The sequence below is a fragment of the Clarias gariepinus genome, chromosome 1, assembly GCF_024256425.1.
Source record: "Clarias gariepinus isolate MV-2021 ecotype Netherlands chromosome 1, CGAR_prim_01v2, whole genome shotgun sequence".
NCBI classification, from domain to species: Eukaryota; Metazoa; Chordata; class Actinopteri; order Siluriformes; family Clariidae; genus Clarias; species Clarias gariepinus.
This window is the reverse complement of record NC_071100.1, coordinates 12,740,891-12,760,681: the sequence shown is the minus strand read 5'-3', so window position 1 is coordinate 12,760,681 and position 19,791 is coordinate 12,740,891. Positions and strand designations below refer to the sequence as shown.

Below are 19,791 nucleotides of genomic sequence, written 5' to 3'. Positions count from 1 at the left end.
AGAGAGAGAGAGAGAGAGAGAGACGCTCCGGTGACTGTGAGGAGGAATCCCCTAAAAGCGCGAGCCCACCATGTCCTTTAACCGCGCTGTGTTGTCACTTACCAGAAAGTGACGTCACACCACTTAGACTGTAAACAGAATAGCAGCTCAAGGGGTTGAGTTTCTGTAAATGTAGTGCGCAGACTGCCAAAACTTGTGAGTGAATGCATTTTGGACTCAAGTGCAAAAGTTTGTACACCCTTATAATAAAATATAATACATTTTTACCCCAGGAGAAGCTGAAAGAAGGCTGATTTTGAGTAAAGCGTGTGTTGAGATTGGATTATCCTCAGACATAACTTTGGACTTCACCTTTGTTTGGGAGTTATGCTCAGGGGTGGTGTTTGGGTAAACCAGAGGCGTGTCTCAGTCATGCTGAAATGTGTACCGAATGCTGTGAATGCATTTAAATCAAATAAGCTACAGAATATGAAAATGTATGCTCGTTATTCATGATGTAAACATACAAGAAGTTCAAGTAAGTTCATTTGGGTCATGCTTGTTTTTCCCTTTACAATAGAACACATTACACTTGCCGTTATATCATGTATGAAACAAACAAGACGCCATTTAAATTTGTATTGAGATCAAAATCTTCTACACATCTCCCACACACATTCTCAAGTCATGACCTCGATTTAGTGTCTCGTGGCTTAATTGAGTTCTGAGGAATGTAAGTCATTATTAGTCACTGTGCAATTAAATTCTCTTCATCATCACATATACCAGGAAGTTGAGGTCAAAGCCATGAGAGAGTGCTTATGGAGCAAATAGAGCTAGTTTGTGGGTCAAACAGCTTGAACCCCGTGACCTTCTGATAACCACTTAACTATAAATGCAACTATACAGTAAATCCCCAAAATAACACGATGTGCTGGATCAAGTGCTATTCTACAGCTTCCTGATTGGTGCAGCCATTTCATTCCATTAAATTATTGATGAATGTGATGAAAACGTGTGTAATTATTCATGCAGCAAAACATCAGCGATATACTGCACTCTCACTGTATACTCTATATCGTTGTGTTTTTAATCCAAACGCACTGAGACAAGGTGTGCAAACATTTGCTCTCAGGTCACTCTGCATTACTTTTAACACATTTAATTGATGCAAGATGCAGAAATCCTGAATAGCTAGCACAAACACCACAGAGACAGTACATGACTCCCGCTTCTGTACAGTGTGAAAACACGCAACGGCCATAAAGGCAGTACCCCAGACCCTACTAAACCACCCCCCACCCCACCCCCCGCTCCCCCGCCATGCTCACGTCTTACGTCTTTTTGTTTTTCTTGTGGGCCGGTCTTCCTGTGCACCTGTGAATCGAACTTCCTGTCTTTCTCTCCTTCTCTATCTCTATCTCACCCGCTCTGTGTCTCTATTACCCCCTAAACCGCATCCCCACCCCCCCAAATGCCGTCAACTCAAGCATAGCTGCATGTTAAGCAGGCTAAGGGACTCACACACACACACACACAGACACACACACACACACACTAAAACACATGCACACTGAGGGTGAGAAGCTTTTGTACATGCATGAATAGTCATGCAGATAAGGAGATATACAAATGTAGGCAGACATACACACACATATATAGTATACACACACACACACACACACACACACACACAGACATTCCATTGGCTTATATGAAAGCAAATAATTTCAGAAGGATTATGAAACAGAGAAATCTTTATTTTTCATTCATTGCATGATTATAGAAAAGTAATGATACCAAAGTTTTTAAAAAAATACAGCTTTACAAAACGTTCCTGATTTTTGTTTTTCGTTTTTAAAAAAAGAAAGAGAAATAGAAAAATAGATGCATTGATGTCTTTCCCCTCCCCTCCTCTCTCGACCTTTTTACACACCATTTTACCACAGCGTTGTGGCCAGTAACCTGCATGTGACAGTTTCCCATCAGCACTCAGTCTACCACACACACACACACACACACACACACACAATCATATACACACACTGAGCACCAGAAAAAGATGGCTGACTCTGATTAAAGGTTCGAGCTTGTAAATAACAGTAAGTCTCAAAGCTGCATTTCTTAGTATTGGGAACTTCTACAGAGACTTCATTCAGGGAAACAGAAATACATTCAAGATTAGACGCCTACAGAACTCACACCACACATGCACACATACACACACACATGCATACACATATCACACACAATATACAGTACAAATATAAATAGGCGACTGATCGAGTTGTAAACAGGAAGCATATTTACTGTAGCTTGATTTCTATTGCAAAGACAAGGCAGCTGATTTTTGAGAGGGAAGAAACCGAACACGATTCTGCACAAAGTATAAAAGTAGTACAAATTTTGAATACAAAAATACAAAAGAAAAAAAAAAAAAAGCTTACCAAGGACAGTATTTAACAGTTTGGGATACATATTCATAATAATGTAATAGCACACTCTATGGTGCACAGCTTTTCATTCACTGTTCACAAGTCTGTCGAAGGTCGACGAGCGTCTGCAATGCAGTTACCTCTCTGTCCCTCTGTATCCTCCTGCCCGCTGGGTCTGAAATGGTTTAGAGATGAGAAACAGCAGAAAGTGGAGGAGAAAATAGCGTCCTTGGACAAATCCGACTCAGGAAGTTCGGGTCGTGACGTCACTCCTGCATGTGCTGCAGACTCCTCGGGTACTCCTCCACCGGCAAGGTTCCCTGAGTGGGCAGCTCATAACCCCGCAGGTAATGCCCATTGGTCTGGCCGGCGTAGTACACCAGCTGTCTGGCAAACATCGGCTCCACCTGAGAAGAAAAACAAGTACTCATGAAATTGGATGTCAGCACTCCTGGTACTCTGTATTCACAAATTATCTGATAAAACCCTGATTAAATCTCAGTATCTTGGCAGCTCTATAGTCCTGACTGGTTACAGGCTGGGCGTTATTTCTGTAAACCTGCACAGCTTGGATAGTGCAGTGGTATCCACTGTAACATGAACAAGTGAAAAACTGTTCGACAAAGCAAAATGTGTTGTTAGGACACTTTAACGTTTCTGGAATGAGACATAGGTGAAACCTCCTTCAGGACAGAGGCATTTCCTCTTATTTCCTGCTTCTCTGTAAAATGATAAGCTGCATTTCTTGAAATTATATCCTTTGACCTGTGTTATTCATCATAAAATTCACCCAGAACAGTAGGTCTGGGTGAAGTTCTGCCTTTAGCTGTTTTTCTATATTGTCTACCATTTCAACGTGTCTCAATCTTGGTGGGTGACCTCACTAATGGTGATCTTAATCTTAACCTAGAGCTTTCTTTATCTAAACACAAAGACAATCAGTCATTCCTTCTTCTAGAATAAAGCTGATTTACTGCCGCAGTGCAGGAATGAAGCGGACTACAAGAAGTCAAGGCTTGGCCTTGTTAAAGATTTGATGGTCTTAAATCTTGATCAATCTTGACCCTTGTTAAAACGTGTCTTCACTTGTTCTTCCTCAGGTTGAATCACCCAATATTTTTCCGGACTTTTTTGGCCCCATCTTGCTCCACCTCAATTCCTATAAAACTCTTCTTGTCTCAATCTCGTTTAACCCTGACCCCCCAGGACTCTTCCTTGACTCAATCCTCCTCACAAAAATTCTTCCTTTACTAGATTCTCCTCAGTCTCACACCCACAATTCTTCTTGACTTCAGCTTGCCCAACCTTAACCCCTAAGATGATCTTGCCCAGTATCATCCCCCAAGGCTCTTCTTGAATTCATTTTGCTCAGCCTTGGTCCTCCACAAGAATTTACTTGACTTGACCTTGCTCAGTCTAGACTTCCTTGAAACTCTTTTCAACACCATCTTGCTCAGTCTCAGGCCCCTAAAGACTTATCTTGATTCCATCTTGCTCAGTCTCAACCCCCCCCCCCCCCTCAAAACTCCTCTGGACTCAATTTTGCTCAGTCTCTACCACCCAAGACTAAGCTTGACTCAAGCTTGCTCCAATCCCAAAAGATCTTCTCAATATGGATCAGACTCGGTCCTTACAAAAACTCTTAGTGACTTGATCTTGCTCAGTCTAGACCCCCTCAAAACTCTGCTTGACTTAATCTTGCTTAGTCTGGACCCCCTTTAAAGCTCTTATTGACTTGATCTTGTATAGTTTGGTCTTGGATTCAACCTTGTCAATCTTCACTACAGTACATCCGCTACGACAAGTTCAGGTTAACTTTACTATAAAGTCTACGGTGGTAGTTGAAAATGGGTTGAATGGTTTGATAATACTGTGGAAATTATGCTAACTGCAACATAGACTAGTTGCTTTTTCACAAATGATTATGAAAATTTGTTCTTTTCTAACATAAAAGGTTTAACTAATTTGCTTCAAAACCATTCGTACATTTTTTTTTCTTTCTGAAACCTGTTTGATTTTTGATAGAGAGCGTTCTAGTTCTAGTTCCATTACAAATATTATTCTGACTTGTTCAACCAAAAGACTTTTGGAATAGTAAAAGGAACTACTTTTGAACGGTATTTCAGTTCCAGTATTGACGATTTAGATGAAACTTTATACCACATGGCTGTTGTATAACACTTTGAAATCCTCTTCGAAAATCCCCTTTGTCATGGTTGATGGTCTTCCACTGCGTTACATAAAGTTCATGGAGACTACACCACTGACAAGAGCAAAGTGTGCAGATGGGTGAAGAATTTTAAAGAAGGGGAACCTAGCATTGAAGACAAACCACGCAGTGGGAGACCATCGGCTGCGACAAAGGGGATTTTCAAAGAGGATTAGAGAGTTGGGTTAAACGATGGCCACTTATAATGTTGAGCAGTACCTTTGGAGAGAGGATGAGTTACTCTGCCAACACGTGCAATTTGAAAAAATTAAAAAGTTATGCCCATTTTATGCATTTCATTCAGTGCAGACCTTGTATATATATCTCGATATAAGCATGCATTAACCATACACAGCCATTTCTCTCACAAAATTAGATTGCTGCTGAACAGTTGCCTCAATGTTTATCTTTGTTAGCTGTTTGAGGCTGAATTTCATATGTTTCTCCAATTTTCGGAGTGTCCTCAGATCACCACCAAATACACACCGTGCCGTTCTGTAGAAAAATTTTAATTTCTGTTATCTCATTCTTAATACCGGAACAACACACTGAAGTAGACTAAAAGACACAGCATGTGGAGCGTTTCGAATGTTTGGTGGTTACCAGACCACATGTTTGTACCGACGGTCTGGACTTCTCCGCACCAGTGAGCACAGTTTTATGTCAAATCCACCACATTTCATCAACTCTGACATGGGCTTCGGATTTTCCTAACAAATCTGTGCCATTTTATTTTTAAAAAGTCCCACTCGTGTTAGATGTGGGCTCGGATTTTCATTTGACTTGTTTACGAGAGATTTTAGTTTGAGTCGTATCGCAGCATGCAGATAAGCACTGCTGGGTTTTTCTGGCGCTCAGTGTCACATCGTTCCCCAAGGGCTTGGATGTGCAAACACAGTAACGATTTCTGCATCCATAGAAGCAAAATATTTTCCTCAGGATATCTTGGAGGTTGTATAATACGATCAGACTTTCTAATCTTTATAATCGAGCTGATTACGTTTACAATGGCGTTGAGGGTTGTGTTTAGCCAGGACATTCTTTTGTGTCCCTTAATGGAATACTCCTGTGATTTTTTTTCTTTTTTTTTCACTTAAAATAAAAAGTACATCTAATGTTTTCTGGTAAAATGTCTGTTACGTTTTCTGGTAAAAAAAAAAAAGTGTTCCAATTATTTTGGACGCCACTCTTTTTTGTAGAGTATGAAATTGTTTAAATAGAAATATAGTTTAAATAAGAAAATAAATATGTACACAAGAAACAAAGAATCGCTTCAAAGCTTTAGCTGAAAAAGTCATTCCAACACCATGACATTTTTGATTTTCTATCATAATTTAATGATATCACTTGAGATCGCGTTTCTCTATATACATTGTTTTTTTTTTTTGAGCATTGGATAACTTTTGATGTTGAACGTACCTGAGCTGTGATCATCTTGCTCTGTCGCTGAGGATCTGGATATTCATCTCCGAAGCAGAGGACCACCTGGTACCTGGGCATCGGGCGTCCGTTATGTATGTAACCCTGCAACTCTGTGGCGAAATGAAGGAATTTTATGTGAGCTGAAGAATAGTTACAGGACTGTATGGTGTGCTGCTTCATTTCCAGTTCAATAGCTGAAAAAAGGACGCTCGAGATATCCGAATTAGAAAATGATTGTGCTGCTGAGTAAGTTTTTTTTTTACAATTGTGGAAGGAGTCTCCAGTTACAGTGCCAGAGATAAAGATGTCATTTTAAGATTAATGATGTAAGAAACTAACTTGAGAACATCTGTTTAAAGCAGGAGAAAAAAAAAATGTAAGTGTTAAAGTACGCTGCATAGCATTAAATGTACAAGACATTACAAGACGTGTACAAGACGTTTGTACTGTACAAACTGATAATTGATTCCAAAAATATATACAAAAAAAAAGGCTGATTGAAAAATCTTGTAATGCACAGATTTCAGCTCTTCCAACAGGTTTAATACATTTCCATTAAATCAATGCTAAGTATTATATAAAATTTGTTTCTTTCTTAAACTCGAATTTGTTTGCAAATTCTCGATTTGTTAAATAAGAAATCTGGTGTTCAAAAAGCGACCCAAAACAAATGCCTAAATTACAAAAAGTAAGACTAGTCATTGAATCAGGACAAAATTAATAAATTAATGGCACCCTAAACAACAAGAAACAGCTAGCTGAGCAACATCGCTAGAAGTTTAAGCACAGATTTGCCTTTAAAAGCTTCGACATTAAGGTGCTTTCTAACTTATGGCTGCGATATAAGAACATTTATAAAAGTATTTTTACAACAAAAAAAAAAGATTCCTGAAAGTCCGTCAGGATTTTTTTCAAGTTCATATACAACTTTAAAATTTTTTGTTATATTCGATATGTTGTAAAAGATGATCGCCATATTCTGTCTAAGAAACATTTCAGTATGTAATTGTAAGACTAAAACAGTATTTTTTATCAAAATTGCTTGATAGTGTCACAGTGCTGACTTGCGTTGCTTAAAAATGTCATGTGGTTAACCCACTAGAAATTGAGAAATGTGTAATAATGACTCTTTCTTACTCTGTTAAAAAAAAAAAAAAATTGAATATGTGCTCCAAGTCATTCTGTTCTCGTCTGCTCCACTGGTACAAAAGCACCTGATGAGTAATACGGTGTCCACATGACCCGGTTCTCATTGAACAATAAGGGCACCGATGACTTGTTCGGGGAGACGAGACGACATTTAGCGACTTTGACAGGAGTAGTCAGTGCTGCAGGTCTATAAGAGCGATCGAGACGTCTCAAAAAAAAAAAAAAAACCTGTGCCTGTAAGGTTTTGGAAAGTCCTCAGGAGCTGAAGTGACTAATGTGAGATACTAAACTAAGGGGGGTGACTATGGGGCTGAACCGCAGCGGGGCGGTGGGGTAAACGCATGTACGCCAGGTTAAACGATCGTCTCCAATCTTACTACGCACTCAACGAACAGCTACAATTCAACCAGTTCAACCTTTCCAGGATAAAACATATGACATGGCAATCTCAGCTGATTGACAATGCTCCTTAAAGGTCATGCTCTTTCTTATCATCACTCAGCTCCGCCCTTTTTTTTTTTTCCTCAACAAACACTAATAATCCTCCTCATCAGCATTACCGTCGCTATGTTTACATCCTTTTTTAACCACCATTCACTTCACTTGACATTTTAAAAACCCCAATTCTAAAACCCTGGCATGAGTTTTTAAAGTTCAACTAATGTCAGAGCTACCACATAGTGTTTTTACAGAATTAATTATTCAAGATCAGACCAGAAATATTCTGCAATATTCTAAAACCTTCTCAACTGTCCTTATAAGCAAAAAAAAACCAATAATGTTTATGAACCTTCAATCCAGGAAAGTTCCTGCAGAAGTTCCTAATGGTGCAAATGATGTCCTTCTGACCTGCATGTGTTCGCCAAAAGCACTGATACTGGAGACTCCTTCCATTTTTGCTAAATTTTAGTTTATATTCTGGTTATTAGGGTATTTTGGACCATCAGCCCCAACTCAAAGTCCATAAGTATATAATCGTTAATGTATTGAAATGATGGGACGTGTCTACTGTGATTAAAATGTAATCAACCGAATCAGAATCAAGAATGTCGCTTCTTGCCAACATTATACTCTAAAGCAGATCGTTGCAGCCAATCACATGCATTAATGTTTTTTTAGTTTTTTTTTTACAGACCTCCATAAACTTCTTGTTTTATGTTCAAAAAGGAAAATGTTAGCGCACAAATATAAGTCATAATATAACTCTTACCTGTCAGGAAGTGCTGTGTGTCCAAGAGCTTGCAGGTCTGCTCCTTCTCCAGCTTATTAGGTTTGTCTGAGTACTGCGCTAGCGGTCCTTCCCAGTATACCCTGCTCTGGCACAGGCGCTTGGCATAGAGTCCCTCAGGTGTAAGCCAGAGCAGCACGCCGCGTTCCAGCACGTTGGAAAGCTTATCAGCACCCCGTCGGTGCGACTGGGGGAACGGGAACGGGAAGAGCACGGGTTCTGGCATGCCGAAATGCCTGTCCTCTAAGCACGGAGACGATGGGGAGGACGGAGACGACGGGGAGGAAGAGGACGAGATCCGGCAACCGTCAGGGCTACTCGTGGTGATCTCTTTTACCAGAGACTCGCGGTAGTACAGTGACACGTGCAAGCGGAAGTCTGGGAAGAGAGATCCAAGTTTGAGTAAATTTGGGTAGAAAAGTGAAAATCAAAAAACGGAAAATAAAATCATAAGCTGTGTGTTTACCAGAGAGAGCCATGGCCTCTGCGGATCTCATACTCGGGTCCAACGGGACAGGATGCGACTCTGAATGAGTGTACGTGTAGAATGATCCGGATATCTGGTACCCTGCAGAATGTCGTATAGAGTACTATTAAACAAAATCGTCAGTTCCAACAGACCAACAGTTTCTGGGCAGAAGAACTCGCTCTGATTACTTTCTTGAATAATAATAAGAAGAAGAAGAAGAAGAAGAAGAAATCAGATGTACTACAGTATATTGATGATTATTCTAGAACAAATGTGTGGTAATGGACGTCAAAATCCACAATGCCTGCTTCAGTTAAAACTTTGTGAAAAGAAATTGGTCATCATGATGAAGCAGATGATAAATTAGAAGTGAAGTTTTCCTATTTTTATCTCATTTTTCCTTTTGTTCAACAGCAGAAACCAAGCATCAAAAAAACTGTCCTTTAAGCAAATTTAAAACTATTCATGTGAAGCAAAGAAACAATACAACCATTAAAAACCATTTGTTTCCTTAAAAAGGTGTAGAAAATATTTCTTTTGGTTCCACCATGAGAGCAGTCCTTGATAGATCTACTAGGGTCTTGGGATCCAGGGAGAGCCTGTTTATCTAAATTAAGCACTAGTAAGTTTCCAAAGAACCACTGAATTTTTTTGCTTCCCTAATGATGTTGTATTAAAGTAGTTCTTGTTACTACAGTATATAGTACTCTGGGTGATTAAACAGAAGAAGAAGCAGAAGAATCTCCTACATCGAACCCTTAAAGAACCCTAGAGGAACCCAAAAGAGTTCATTCTTTAGTGAAGCTTACATCTCTCAGACAAACAGAATTCCACGATCTTGTTTTCTTTATAAACCACGTTATTTCGTTGTTATTATTACACACGGTTACGCCAAATCCCAAGTGGTTTCCTGTTCGCTAACTTCTGCTCTCTGCTCAGGGTTCATCATGACAACCGTTGTTCACAGCATCGGATCGTCACGGCTAAAGAGACATTATAATCTCGCGTATGTTCTTCTTCGAAACAGAGGCAATCCTGAGCCCAGTTTATGACAAGTTCAGGTTCATGAACAGCAGCAGCCCCATACCGCAGCCCAGGGCTGACCAAGTTGAGTATGCATGGTGTGTATTTCTGAACTCGGACACAAGCATCCAGGCCGTGTCTTTTTCTGTGCCACTTCTATTTGTGGAGTCCTGACGTCATGCTCTTGAAGCCACAACTGAAGCGTAACGCAGTCAAAAAAAAAAAAAAAACAAAGGCAAAAAAAAAAAAAAAAACATATATTTTTTGGTTTGTTTTCGCCATTTTATTGCGTTTTCAGACTTGATAGTGATAAACCCCTCTGGGTTTCCCTGATACACCAGGTTTTACGGCGTTCTATGGCATAACATGGAGTCTACTTTTAGCCAGTGTCGTTCTGATATGAGATCATTTTAAACCACAGCAAATAAAAGGAATGAAAAAGTCTTAATGACATGACATTTATGGAAGGAGTCTCCAGTGTCAATTGAAGCCTACATTCTTCAACCTAGCTGTTGCTTCCTGGTGACCGAACACCTTCAGCTATAATTGAACCCTCATCAATTATAATGAAAAGCCAAGAGTTTGCTCACAACTTATAAAACCCACTGCTTATTCAGGTTCTCATGAGTTATAGCTGTTTGCTGTGACATATTTCACAGTACTGCATTGTGTGAAGGTGTGTTTTCCCTCTGCAAAGTGAGAAGTGCACAGCAACATCTAGAACGACTATAGGTGTTGCTCAGATAGTTAACTTGCTAAACGATTAATGATGTCGAAATTAACACCACTGGACTGAAAACCGCTTTTCTCCGCTTATCAGTTCCCTGACATGAAATGTGTGTCTGACAGGGTTTGTGTGTGTTAGGCTCGGTGCGCGTACCGTTATCGCAGGGTTGCCACTGCAGCGGCCGGGACGGATACGGGCTGTACGGTATCTCTGCATGCGGCGCGGGGTGGTGTGGCTGCTCGGGACCGAAGTCTCTCCAGTCTCTCCTGTCCTGCGGCAGCATGTAGCCGGGCATCTGCAGGAAAAACGGATGAGAAGACAACTTGTGCTCAGAAATGATGTTGATTCATTTCTTTATACAGCAGCCCCGGTCCAAAAAAATAACCGGCTTCTCTCTTTCTTTCTCTGGTTAATGAGGAAATGTTTCTATGATATAACAGTGTTGAAACGCTTGTAGATTTGGAGGGAGTCTCCAGCGTGAGAGATTTGTCTTCTGATTGGTTTTGTGGTTTCTTTTGTTGTTATTAACTTGAAGAAAGAGGAGGGGGGAAAAAGAAGCAAGGTAGTTGAAGGGATGATTATAGCTGTTTAAAACAGGAAGTACCGTGTTTCGAGAAGGTTCCACAACATTAAACGTAACTATAAATGGGTACAAAGGTATGATGTGTCATTCATTAATAGAAGAAAATGGTGTAATCGATTCCAAATTGCAGACTTGAATATGTTTTGTTATTGGAAAATAATCATCTTTAAGGTGGAAGCAGTAACCACACTTTATGACATCATTATGTTATTGATTCATTTCCTAGAAGCTCTGAATTTTGAAATACTTTCCAGGATTCTCAGATCTTAGAGTACCTTAGGGTTAAACTCTGAGACACATTTAAATAAGATGTTATCATTAAAAAAAAAATGCCTTATTAGCAACATTTAAAAAAATTTGTCAATTTTCTCTCATATGTTCAGTGGCATGGTAATAACATTTTTGAAGAAAAATAAAATAAAATAGCTACAAATGCACTGATATCACTTTATAGCAGGAGCCTACCGTACCTGAGACTGAAGAGGAGGATAAGAAGAGTGTATGGGGTAACTGAGGGGTGTCACGTGTGTTGCGTTGTCCTCAATGCTGTTGGACTTGGACCCTGAATAACACAAATGAACAGCAATGGCATTACTAACCTGGAAGAACATGTTGTTTTTTTTGTTTTTGTTTTTGGACATTGAGACGAAGACCTCTTCAACATGAGAAGGAGAGAACATTATAAGAAGATCCTCAGTGTAGCATGTTTAAACTTATTTGAGAGTCAGTGTTTTAACTCTATAATGAGTTTCCATTTGAGTCAAGCTGGTTTATAACTCGTTTTGTCAAAAAGAAAAAAAGAAATCTGATAAAAAATGACTGACATCATAAACATCATGATGATACTGAAGTTACTGAGGATTATACAACATGACACGATTGTGAAGTGGGCGGAGCTTGGACGGAGTTTAGATTTAGATTAGTTTATTTCATAGTTATACATATTTTATTGACTGACACTATTTACACCTTTTATTTCTGTACTAAAATGAAAAGCACTGCTGATACCGTGCCTAAAAATAGCCCTGTGGCTGGTTTGCATATCTCCACGAACTGAAATATAACCGGCGCTGAATAAGCCAGGCAAGCCCTTAATCAAAGACAACGCCAGAGTTTTCTGTGCTCTTTACTCTCTCGAGCTCTCGAGCACATGTTCTCACAGTCCCGTGTGAGGTGGAGGGCCAGAGGGGCGATCATGCTGTTTGGTTCTGTGCACTTGCTAACCGAAGTCCTCTATAAAAAGCACTGAGGGTGTTTAGCACATGTAGTGGCTTCCTTTTAGCTTCCTGCCCTACTGAGTGAAAGAGCAAGTCAGATTGCACACATTAAAAAAAAAAAAAAAAAAAAAAAGTTCATCTGTGCTCAGTGTATGCAGTTTGCTGAAGCATGGCAGATGCATTAATCATAGTTGTTTTTTTCTTTTTCACTGGTGCATGAGCAGAAATATGACCCAGTGCATAAACTTTGCTAAACAAGATCAACTCTCTTCTAACATGGAAAAGATGAAAAAGCAAAAACCAAAAAAAATTTAATCTTAAAAAGCTTCCATGCAGACATTGATTTCTGGGTTGGGATAAACCATTTTGAAATGTCTGCAGAAGATCATGCATGGTGTGTTTGGAGTTTATTTTTTACGCTTGCAGGAAACCACAGTTTGCCTTGTTGGTCATTTAAGGTCAGCCCGATATATCAAACCACATGTTTGCTTTTTGTTTGCATTGTGTTACTTATCTAAACACAAAAAAAAAAAAAAAAACCATTAAAAAAAACCTCTGCTTCTATGTATCTGGTTATGATTCCTTGTAAGTGTCTTCGAACCTACAGAAACTCTCTCTACAGTACATCTTTTCATAAGGCTCTGTATGTAATTCCTCAGCCAAACATTACGTTGTAATAAAATTATTAACTGCTAGATAATTAAATGTCATTCTATAAGACGAAACGTTCAAAAATGCTTCCAGTAACGCATGCATTTCTTTTTATAACATGCTTAGCAACTCACAGTGAGTTATAATCCAAGGTGGATGTTAATGTGCTCATTCAAAAAGACCTGATCATTGCCATAGTAACATCTAACACATGAGTAATAAGAAAACATCTGTTGCTATGCACAATGTCTAACTGTTGATACGCTACATGTACGTTTTTCTGTCAGGGGACGTGTTTATGGAAGGAGTCTCCAGTGCCACTCAGCAATAGGAAGGACTCCAGATGTTGCACACACCTCTTTATGAACATACAAACTCAGCCACAGTCTGTACAAGTAAAAACCTCCTTTTGACCTAAATAAGGACGATGAGGAAGTTGGCGGTCATAAATCTAAATCTAAATCCGTCTTTCATAAAAGTATGTGCATATACTTAGACGCATACCCATATAGACACACAGGCACACACGCACAGTACCTCTCTTAGCTCCCTCCGGGATGATCCTGTAGACTTTATAAGGGTCCGATATGTCCAGCTGGCTTCTGTCCACGAGTTCATCAAAGTCGTTGCTCTTGTTGAGGGCGCAGCGGAGTCTCGTCTTCCACGTTGGGGGGTCCGGCTTGTCCACACCCTCCCTGTACTTCCCCTTAAACAGAGCCCAGGCCTGATGGGAACAAACGCCATGGTCATTACATGCTACACTGGCTGCATAGGCATCTTGGCACAGGATGGGGGGGGCCCCCTATTGCAGGCCACACAACTGCACACACACACACACACACACACCGAACCCTCAACCCTGGAGGAACCGAACCCTCAACCCTGGAGGTGAAAGGCCACAGTGCCAACCACTACACCACCGTCCCACCATGAACAAGTTCTTTGTGACTTTTCTCTATAGGGAACACTTCATGTGGGTCTACATGTATATAGACGTCGCCAACAGACTTGCGCAATAGATGAGCCATTTTGGTTCCCTTTATTCTTTATTGGTCTTTAATAAATAATGTTGGTGCTACAGTGATGGCTTGGTTGTTGGCACTCGTCACTTTGCACCGCCAGGGTTGGTGGTTCAGATCACCCCTCAAGGCCCCATGATTGGTGGGTTTCATCTGGGTACTCAGGTTTCCACCATCAGACCAAAAACATGCACTGTATGTTGACAGGTATTTCCAAATTGCCTGTATTGTAGAGTATTGACTGAATGAGTAAGTGAGTGAGCTTAAGCCCCTAACATCCAGGGGGTATCTCACCTTGTATCTCTAATGGAGAATTCCACAAAGCCTCAGATCATTATACAAATGTTAGGAAAATAAGAACTTTAAAGAACACTTATTTACACTTCCTCAATTTCTTTCTCAGTGGCTTTTAGGTAAGTTGCGGGTTCTTGGTTTCCCAAAATATTTTTTTTTTTATTGAACACTCAACTGGTAGAACCAACTGATTTAGGCCTCTAGACTTGATCTTAGTGACAACAAAAATGGTAAACATAAATTTAAAAGGTTCTTTTAAGGAAACTGAAAATTGTTATTGTATGATATCTCATTGAAGAATCTTTGATCATGTTTGAAATTTTGATATGGCTCCAAGGATGAACTCTTCTTAGCTTTTAATTTAATTGGGTTCCTCTATGAACCCTTGCCGATACAGAAACACCCTAAAACACCCTGCTGGCCTTTTTGGAAACGACTTCTGGACATGACAACTTCTTCAGTTGTCCATCTGGGAAATGTTCAATGGGTTAAAGGTTCAGTGTTAAATTTAATAGAAAAGTCCCATAGATTAATACATTTTTGTTCCCATGTGGAAGGATTGACGAAAGAGCCCCAGAGGAACCATTTTCTTCTTTAGTGTTATGCAGTCAATGTTCTTCTTCTCAAAAGGATCTTTTCATAAGGAAGCTCATTTATTGTAGAATGGGAAATGGGAAATTTAGAAAATGAAGAACTCTACATAAAACTTAAGGAAGCTAAAGGTTCTAAGTTAAGCATCTTTTATTAATCCAACTTAAAATGTCTACATGTCTATTAAATATTCAATTAGTATTAAAAAAAGTTGCTGCATTTTCTATAAAAAATGGTTAGATCTTTACTGAGTAGTTCATTTGGGAAAGTAGCTAAAGGTTGAAAGCAGAACTCAATGGATTATGTTGTTGTTGTTGTTGGTTTGTTTGTTCCCTGAACACCAAGTAGAACTTTACCAATTCTTTTTGGTGCCACATGGAACAAAGAAATAATCCAAAAGATGTATTCATATTATAACATGCAAAGTTCTTTATTAAAAGAAGAACCCAGAATCTGAGAACATTCCATGCGGAACCCTTACGGGACCATAAACATACCTAAGTTAGCAAAGTGTTCTCAAAACTCTTTGGCCAAACCCAGGAATGTTTATAGATAAAACGAAGTAACTTTGACATCATCATCATCATCATCATCATCTACTTCTTCTTCATTATAGTCACAATCATGATGGTAATGATGATGATGATGACTATGGCGAAGAAGAGCAGTGTACCTTGAACAGCGCCGCATCCTCGTCTCGGTTGTAGTCCTGCTTTCCGGCGTGCTTCCACGGGATCCTGAAGATGGTCTTCTCCTCGTTCTCCCACACCAGGCCCGGGTACTCGCCGCTGTCGATCTGCTCGATGAGCCACTGCCGGAGCTTGCCATTGCCGCAGTTGACTGACATGCTGCAGTCCCCATCTACATTCATCCCTGGAAACACACATGAAACACAGGTACCATGAGCTAACAAGTACTGCGGGACGCTCACAGATAGAAGGGCACCAAGCTGTCACCATTCTCTGTAGCACAATCAAGAGTACTTTGCTTAGAGATGTGCATTAAGGGTACCTTTGAAGGTTACCCCTCAAAGGAAGTGGTACAGTATGAGCTAAATCAACAGGTCCAGGTGAAAATGTTATTTGTTTTAAAAATAACTGAAAAAGTAATAAATAGTTCAGCATCGAAATATAATGAGGGGAAAGTACCATCCAGTGAGAAATATTTAGCGATGTAATAGGTCATTTAATTCCCAGGTGATAGGAACATATTTAAGGTACAGATGATAAAGTTACCATGAGGAAAAGTACACTTTAAAAAACCACAGTGGTCAATCTAACACTTTAATAAGTGCTTAAGTACTGTACAAGTGCTACATATTAGATTCAGTGTGCAACTATGTACTGTACGTAACTGCATTTGTATAAAGTATATACATCAAAGTAAAAAAATAAGTAGATTGCAGTTGTGTACCTTCTGAGCGTGCATCATATAATAATTATAGCAATACTCAACATGCTTTACACAACCTAGATTTTAAACTAACAAAAAAAACACATAATAGACTTTTTTTATTTAATGCAGTTTTAAACCCAAATTATTGTAAAATCTTTCAAAAAATGCTTTTAAGTTGCACATTTCCTCATCACGAAGCTGGTGCACTGATCTTTTTTTTAACTGTTATTTATTTAACGTGGATATACCAGTTTCTAGGTAAAAGATCTAATACCCACTAACAGTGCAAAAGGTGCACGCTTATTAGGGGATCCACCCCAGCAAAGAGGAAAGAGGTACAGCTTAGTAGACTACACATGAGAGTGTATAAACTAGACAAACTTAAAACTAATACACAGCACAAGTTTGGGCTTAAATGAACACCTGTACAGAACTTTGTCAATGTAACGTGTGAAACTGGCACTCTCATAAAACAAAAAACGGTACTACGTTTTAACTTTCCTCATCACTAAAATGATAGCGTTATCTTTTAGGGTAAAACATACAGTACTGTACATGCACCTTACTAGGTAATACTGTACGTACACAGTAATCATATGAAATGTCTGCACCTGATGGTGACAACCCAGTTTTTAAAAGCGTACAATGCCAACTTCGTGATCTTAATTTTAAAATGTCACATATTAGTAATTTTGACCAAAAACATACCCAGCACAGGTTTATAGAAAACTGAACACATTTAGAGTACTGAATTAACCCTTACAGTGCCGAACTATTAAGTGATAAACAACTTTGAAGTTTTACAATTCTGAAGTGTCATTTATATTGAAACTTGTTAAACTATTTCTTAATTTGTTTTTAAAATGCTGGGTTTAAATACTTGTGCATGGTAGTACACATACGTTTGAAAAAAACATAACTTAATTAAATTAGTTAGTAATTAAACTTAGAACTTTTACACAAAAGTTAAAAGCAACTGAAGCAGATCAAACACTTTTACAGCACGAAACGGCTGTTTGAGTGTTAAATTGACTTATTTTGTAAAAAAAAAAAAAATATATATATATATATATATATATATATATATATATATCTTTGTATACATCTTTCAAATCTTATATATTAGTCACTAAACTGCACTAAATTAAACACAGTTTCAGCATTAGGCTGTTAAAATGACTCATAATGTAGATTTCACAGAATTGAGAACACTTCATAGTCTTATACTTCAATTTAGACTTTTTCAGTACTGAATCGACTCTTAAACTGAGTGTTAAATCGAGTCATAACATACATGTTAAGGCACTAATCATGACTTATACATCTTATTAACTTATATTCCTATCCTTCTATAGATTGTAACAAAATTTCTAACTGAATACACAGCACACGTGAATCAAACACTGTTTCAGTACTCGTTTGAGTCGGAATTCGTCTCTTATACCCTCCAGTAATGTGCATTTGTACACTGTATGTGCATATTCTCATAAACAAAGGGTACTTAACAGTACCTCGCCTTGTCACTGAGACGATAAGACCTTTAGCATCTTTGTCATTGTCAGTAGAGTACCTTTCACCTGGAAATGTCAACTTTAGACCATAAGCGTCTGTGAAGCTTCCAGATAGAACAATCGTAACAAAGGTACCAAAGATGTAGTTAGTAGTACTACATGCTTTTTGTGCTTACTTCTTTTTGTTCTGAGGGTGAAACCTTGTGTACCACTGAGGTGATACTAGGTGTACACCTTCAGTATCTTTCTCACTATCGTACCCTCATGTGAGGCTAAAAGAGAATATCAAGCTTTTAAGTAGAATAGGCGTAATAAGTGTACCCAAAGGTGTGTACTTAAGGAGATGTTTTTTTTTTTTTTTTTTTTTCGGTCTATGAAGCTTTCTGGCAAAATAGACGTACTAAGGGTACCAAAGGTAAACATTTAAGGACTTGTTAGTAGTACTACATGCTTTTTTTTCTTATTAATTTATGTATATGCTGCGATCTACTGGCACCCCGTCCCATGGGTGTATCTCCTAAGTCTTCTAAGCAACCCTCTCAGCCACTCTGTATACAGGATCAAGTGGCACAGGCGATGAGTGAGTGAAACTGTATGAGAAGAAGGATACACACTTGATGCATCCCCAGGTTTCCAGTTGTGATTAACGAGCCTTTCCTGATCCTCGACTCCAGCCCTTGCTTCCACCTTTGCACTGTGTAGACCCACACGTCTAATCTAATCCAATCTAATCTAATCTAATCCCTTATAATATCCCATGCTCTTACCTTTGCGCATGCGCCGCACCTGCTCGCTCCTGCAGGCGGTGATGCTCCGACAGCCCGCTGGTTTTGCGCAGCCGGCACCAAAACGCTTGCGCTCTTTAAATACACTTTGAGTCACACACACACACACCGGAAAACACACTGATTCGTTGTTAATAACAAGGCGGGGATACGAAGCGGCGCGCCAGTACGCGGAAGCGCATTTCTGCTGCACATGGCGCCCCAGAGTTAGAAGAAGGGGTTCTCCGGGGATCCAGGCAGCGCGCGCGCAGGGCGGGAAAACCCCGACCGGAGAGAAAGAGAGCGCGCGCTCGGAACCGACACGCGCGCAAACAACAACAACAAGAAAATCTCCCTGCGCTCGTCATCGGTGCGATCCTTTCCGATATCCGCCCGGCGGTGTGTGTGTGTGTGTGTGTGTGTGTGTTTACTGCTTTAATTCCTCAGGAGTCAATTACAGTAAACCCGTAAATAACATTTAGTCCCGACCGCGCTGTACTGCACCTACTATACCTATTTACCCCCTGCACAGGTACACACACACTCCTACACACACACACACTCCTACACACTGGGGCAAGTGAGTTCCTGCGCCCACGGACAGAGTTATATCCGAGTCTAGTGTGTTTGTTTATTTATTCTTTTGTTGTTGTTGTTTCATCTCTCAGACATCAAGCACATCAAAGACCTGATTTTGTTACAAAGTGTTTTCTATTTGATCGTTTTGATGGCATTTTTTTGGCATCTGGCACTATTCTGTGTAGATATGTAGGAAGGGAAAAACACACTTAAGCGAGCAATTAACAAATGATGAGATGAGCGACCACAAAAAACAGCGCCATCTGGCGAGAGAGAGAGAGAGAGAGAGAGATCTTCCTGGACTTTACACAATGGTTGAATAACTGCATGCATCTGCCTACCTTATTCAGTCTGTTGCCCATCTCACTATGCTGACCCAACACGTATACGGAGCACACACACTTCCACACACACACAATAAAGAAATAACCGACTCGGGATTAAACTACATTAGACTGCGCCGTCAGCTACTCAGTCAGCGTATGTATTTTTAGGCTTCCTATATATATTTCTGTCTATCATTTAATCAAGTACATCAATGAGTAA

At 39.5% G+C, this 19,791-nt stretch overlaps 1 protein-coding gene across 1 annotated transcript; it reads right to left on the bottom strand.

Annotated features, from left to right (window-relative positions):
* Window positions 1-1,718: 1,718 nt before the first annotated feature.
* irf4a (interferon regulatory factor 4a) lies at window positions 1,719-18,827 on the bottom strand. The gene is made up of 9 exons (XM_053491575.1): window positions 18,670-18,827; window positions 15,670-15,869; window positions 13,630-13,816; window positions 11,695-11,786; window positions 10,795-10,936; window positions 8,889-8,990; window positions 8,405-8,800; window positions 6,043-6,155; window positions 1,719-2,821 (listed from the first exon to the last, which is right to left on the bottom strand). The coding sequence occupies exons 1-9, from the start codon at window positions 18,677-18,679 to the stop codon at window positions 2,681-2,683; spliced, it is 1,383 nt and encodes a 460-aa protein (XP_053347550.1). The 5' UTR covers window positions 18,680-18,827; the 3' UTR covers window positions 1,719-2,680.
* Between the last annotated feature and the right edge of the window lie 964 nt (window positions 18,828-19,791).

Excerpts from the sequence above, each read along its gene's own strand:
- irf4a (XM_053491575.1), bottom strand. Across the intron at positions 6,156-8,404 it reads CACACAGCACTTCCTGACAG|AGTTGCAGGGTTACATACAT; the intron begins GTAAGAGTTATA and ends ATTTCGCCACAG. Across the intron at positions 2,822-6,042 it reads GCAAGATGATCACAGCTCAG|GTGGAGCCGATGTTTGCCAG; the intron begins GTACGTTCAACA and ends TTTTCTTCTCAG.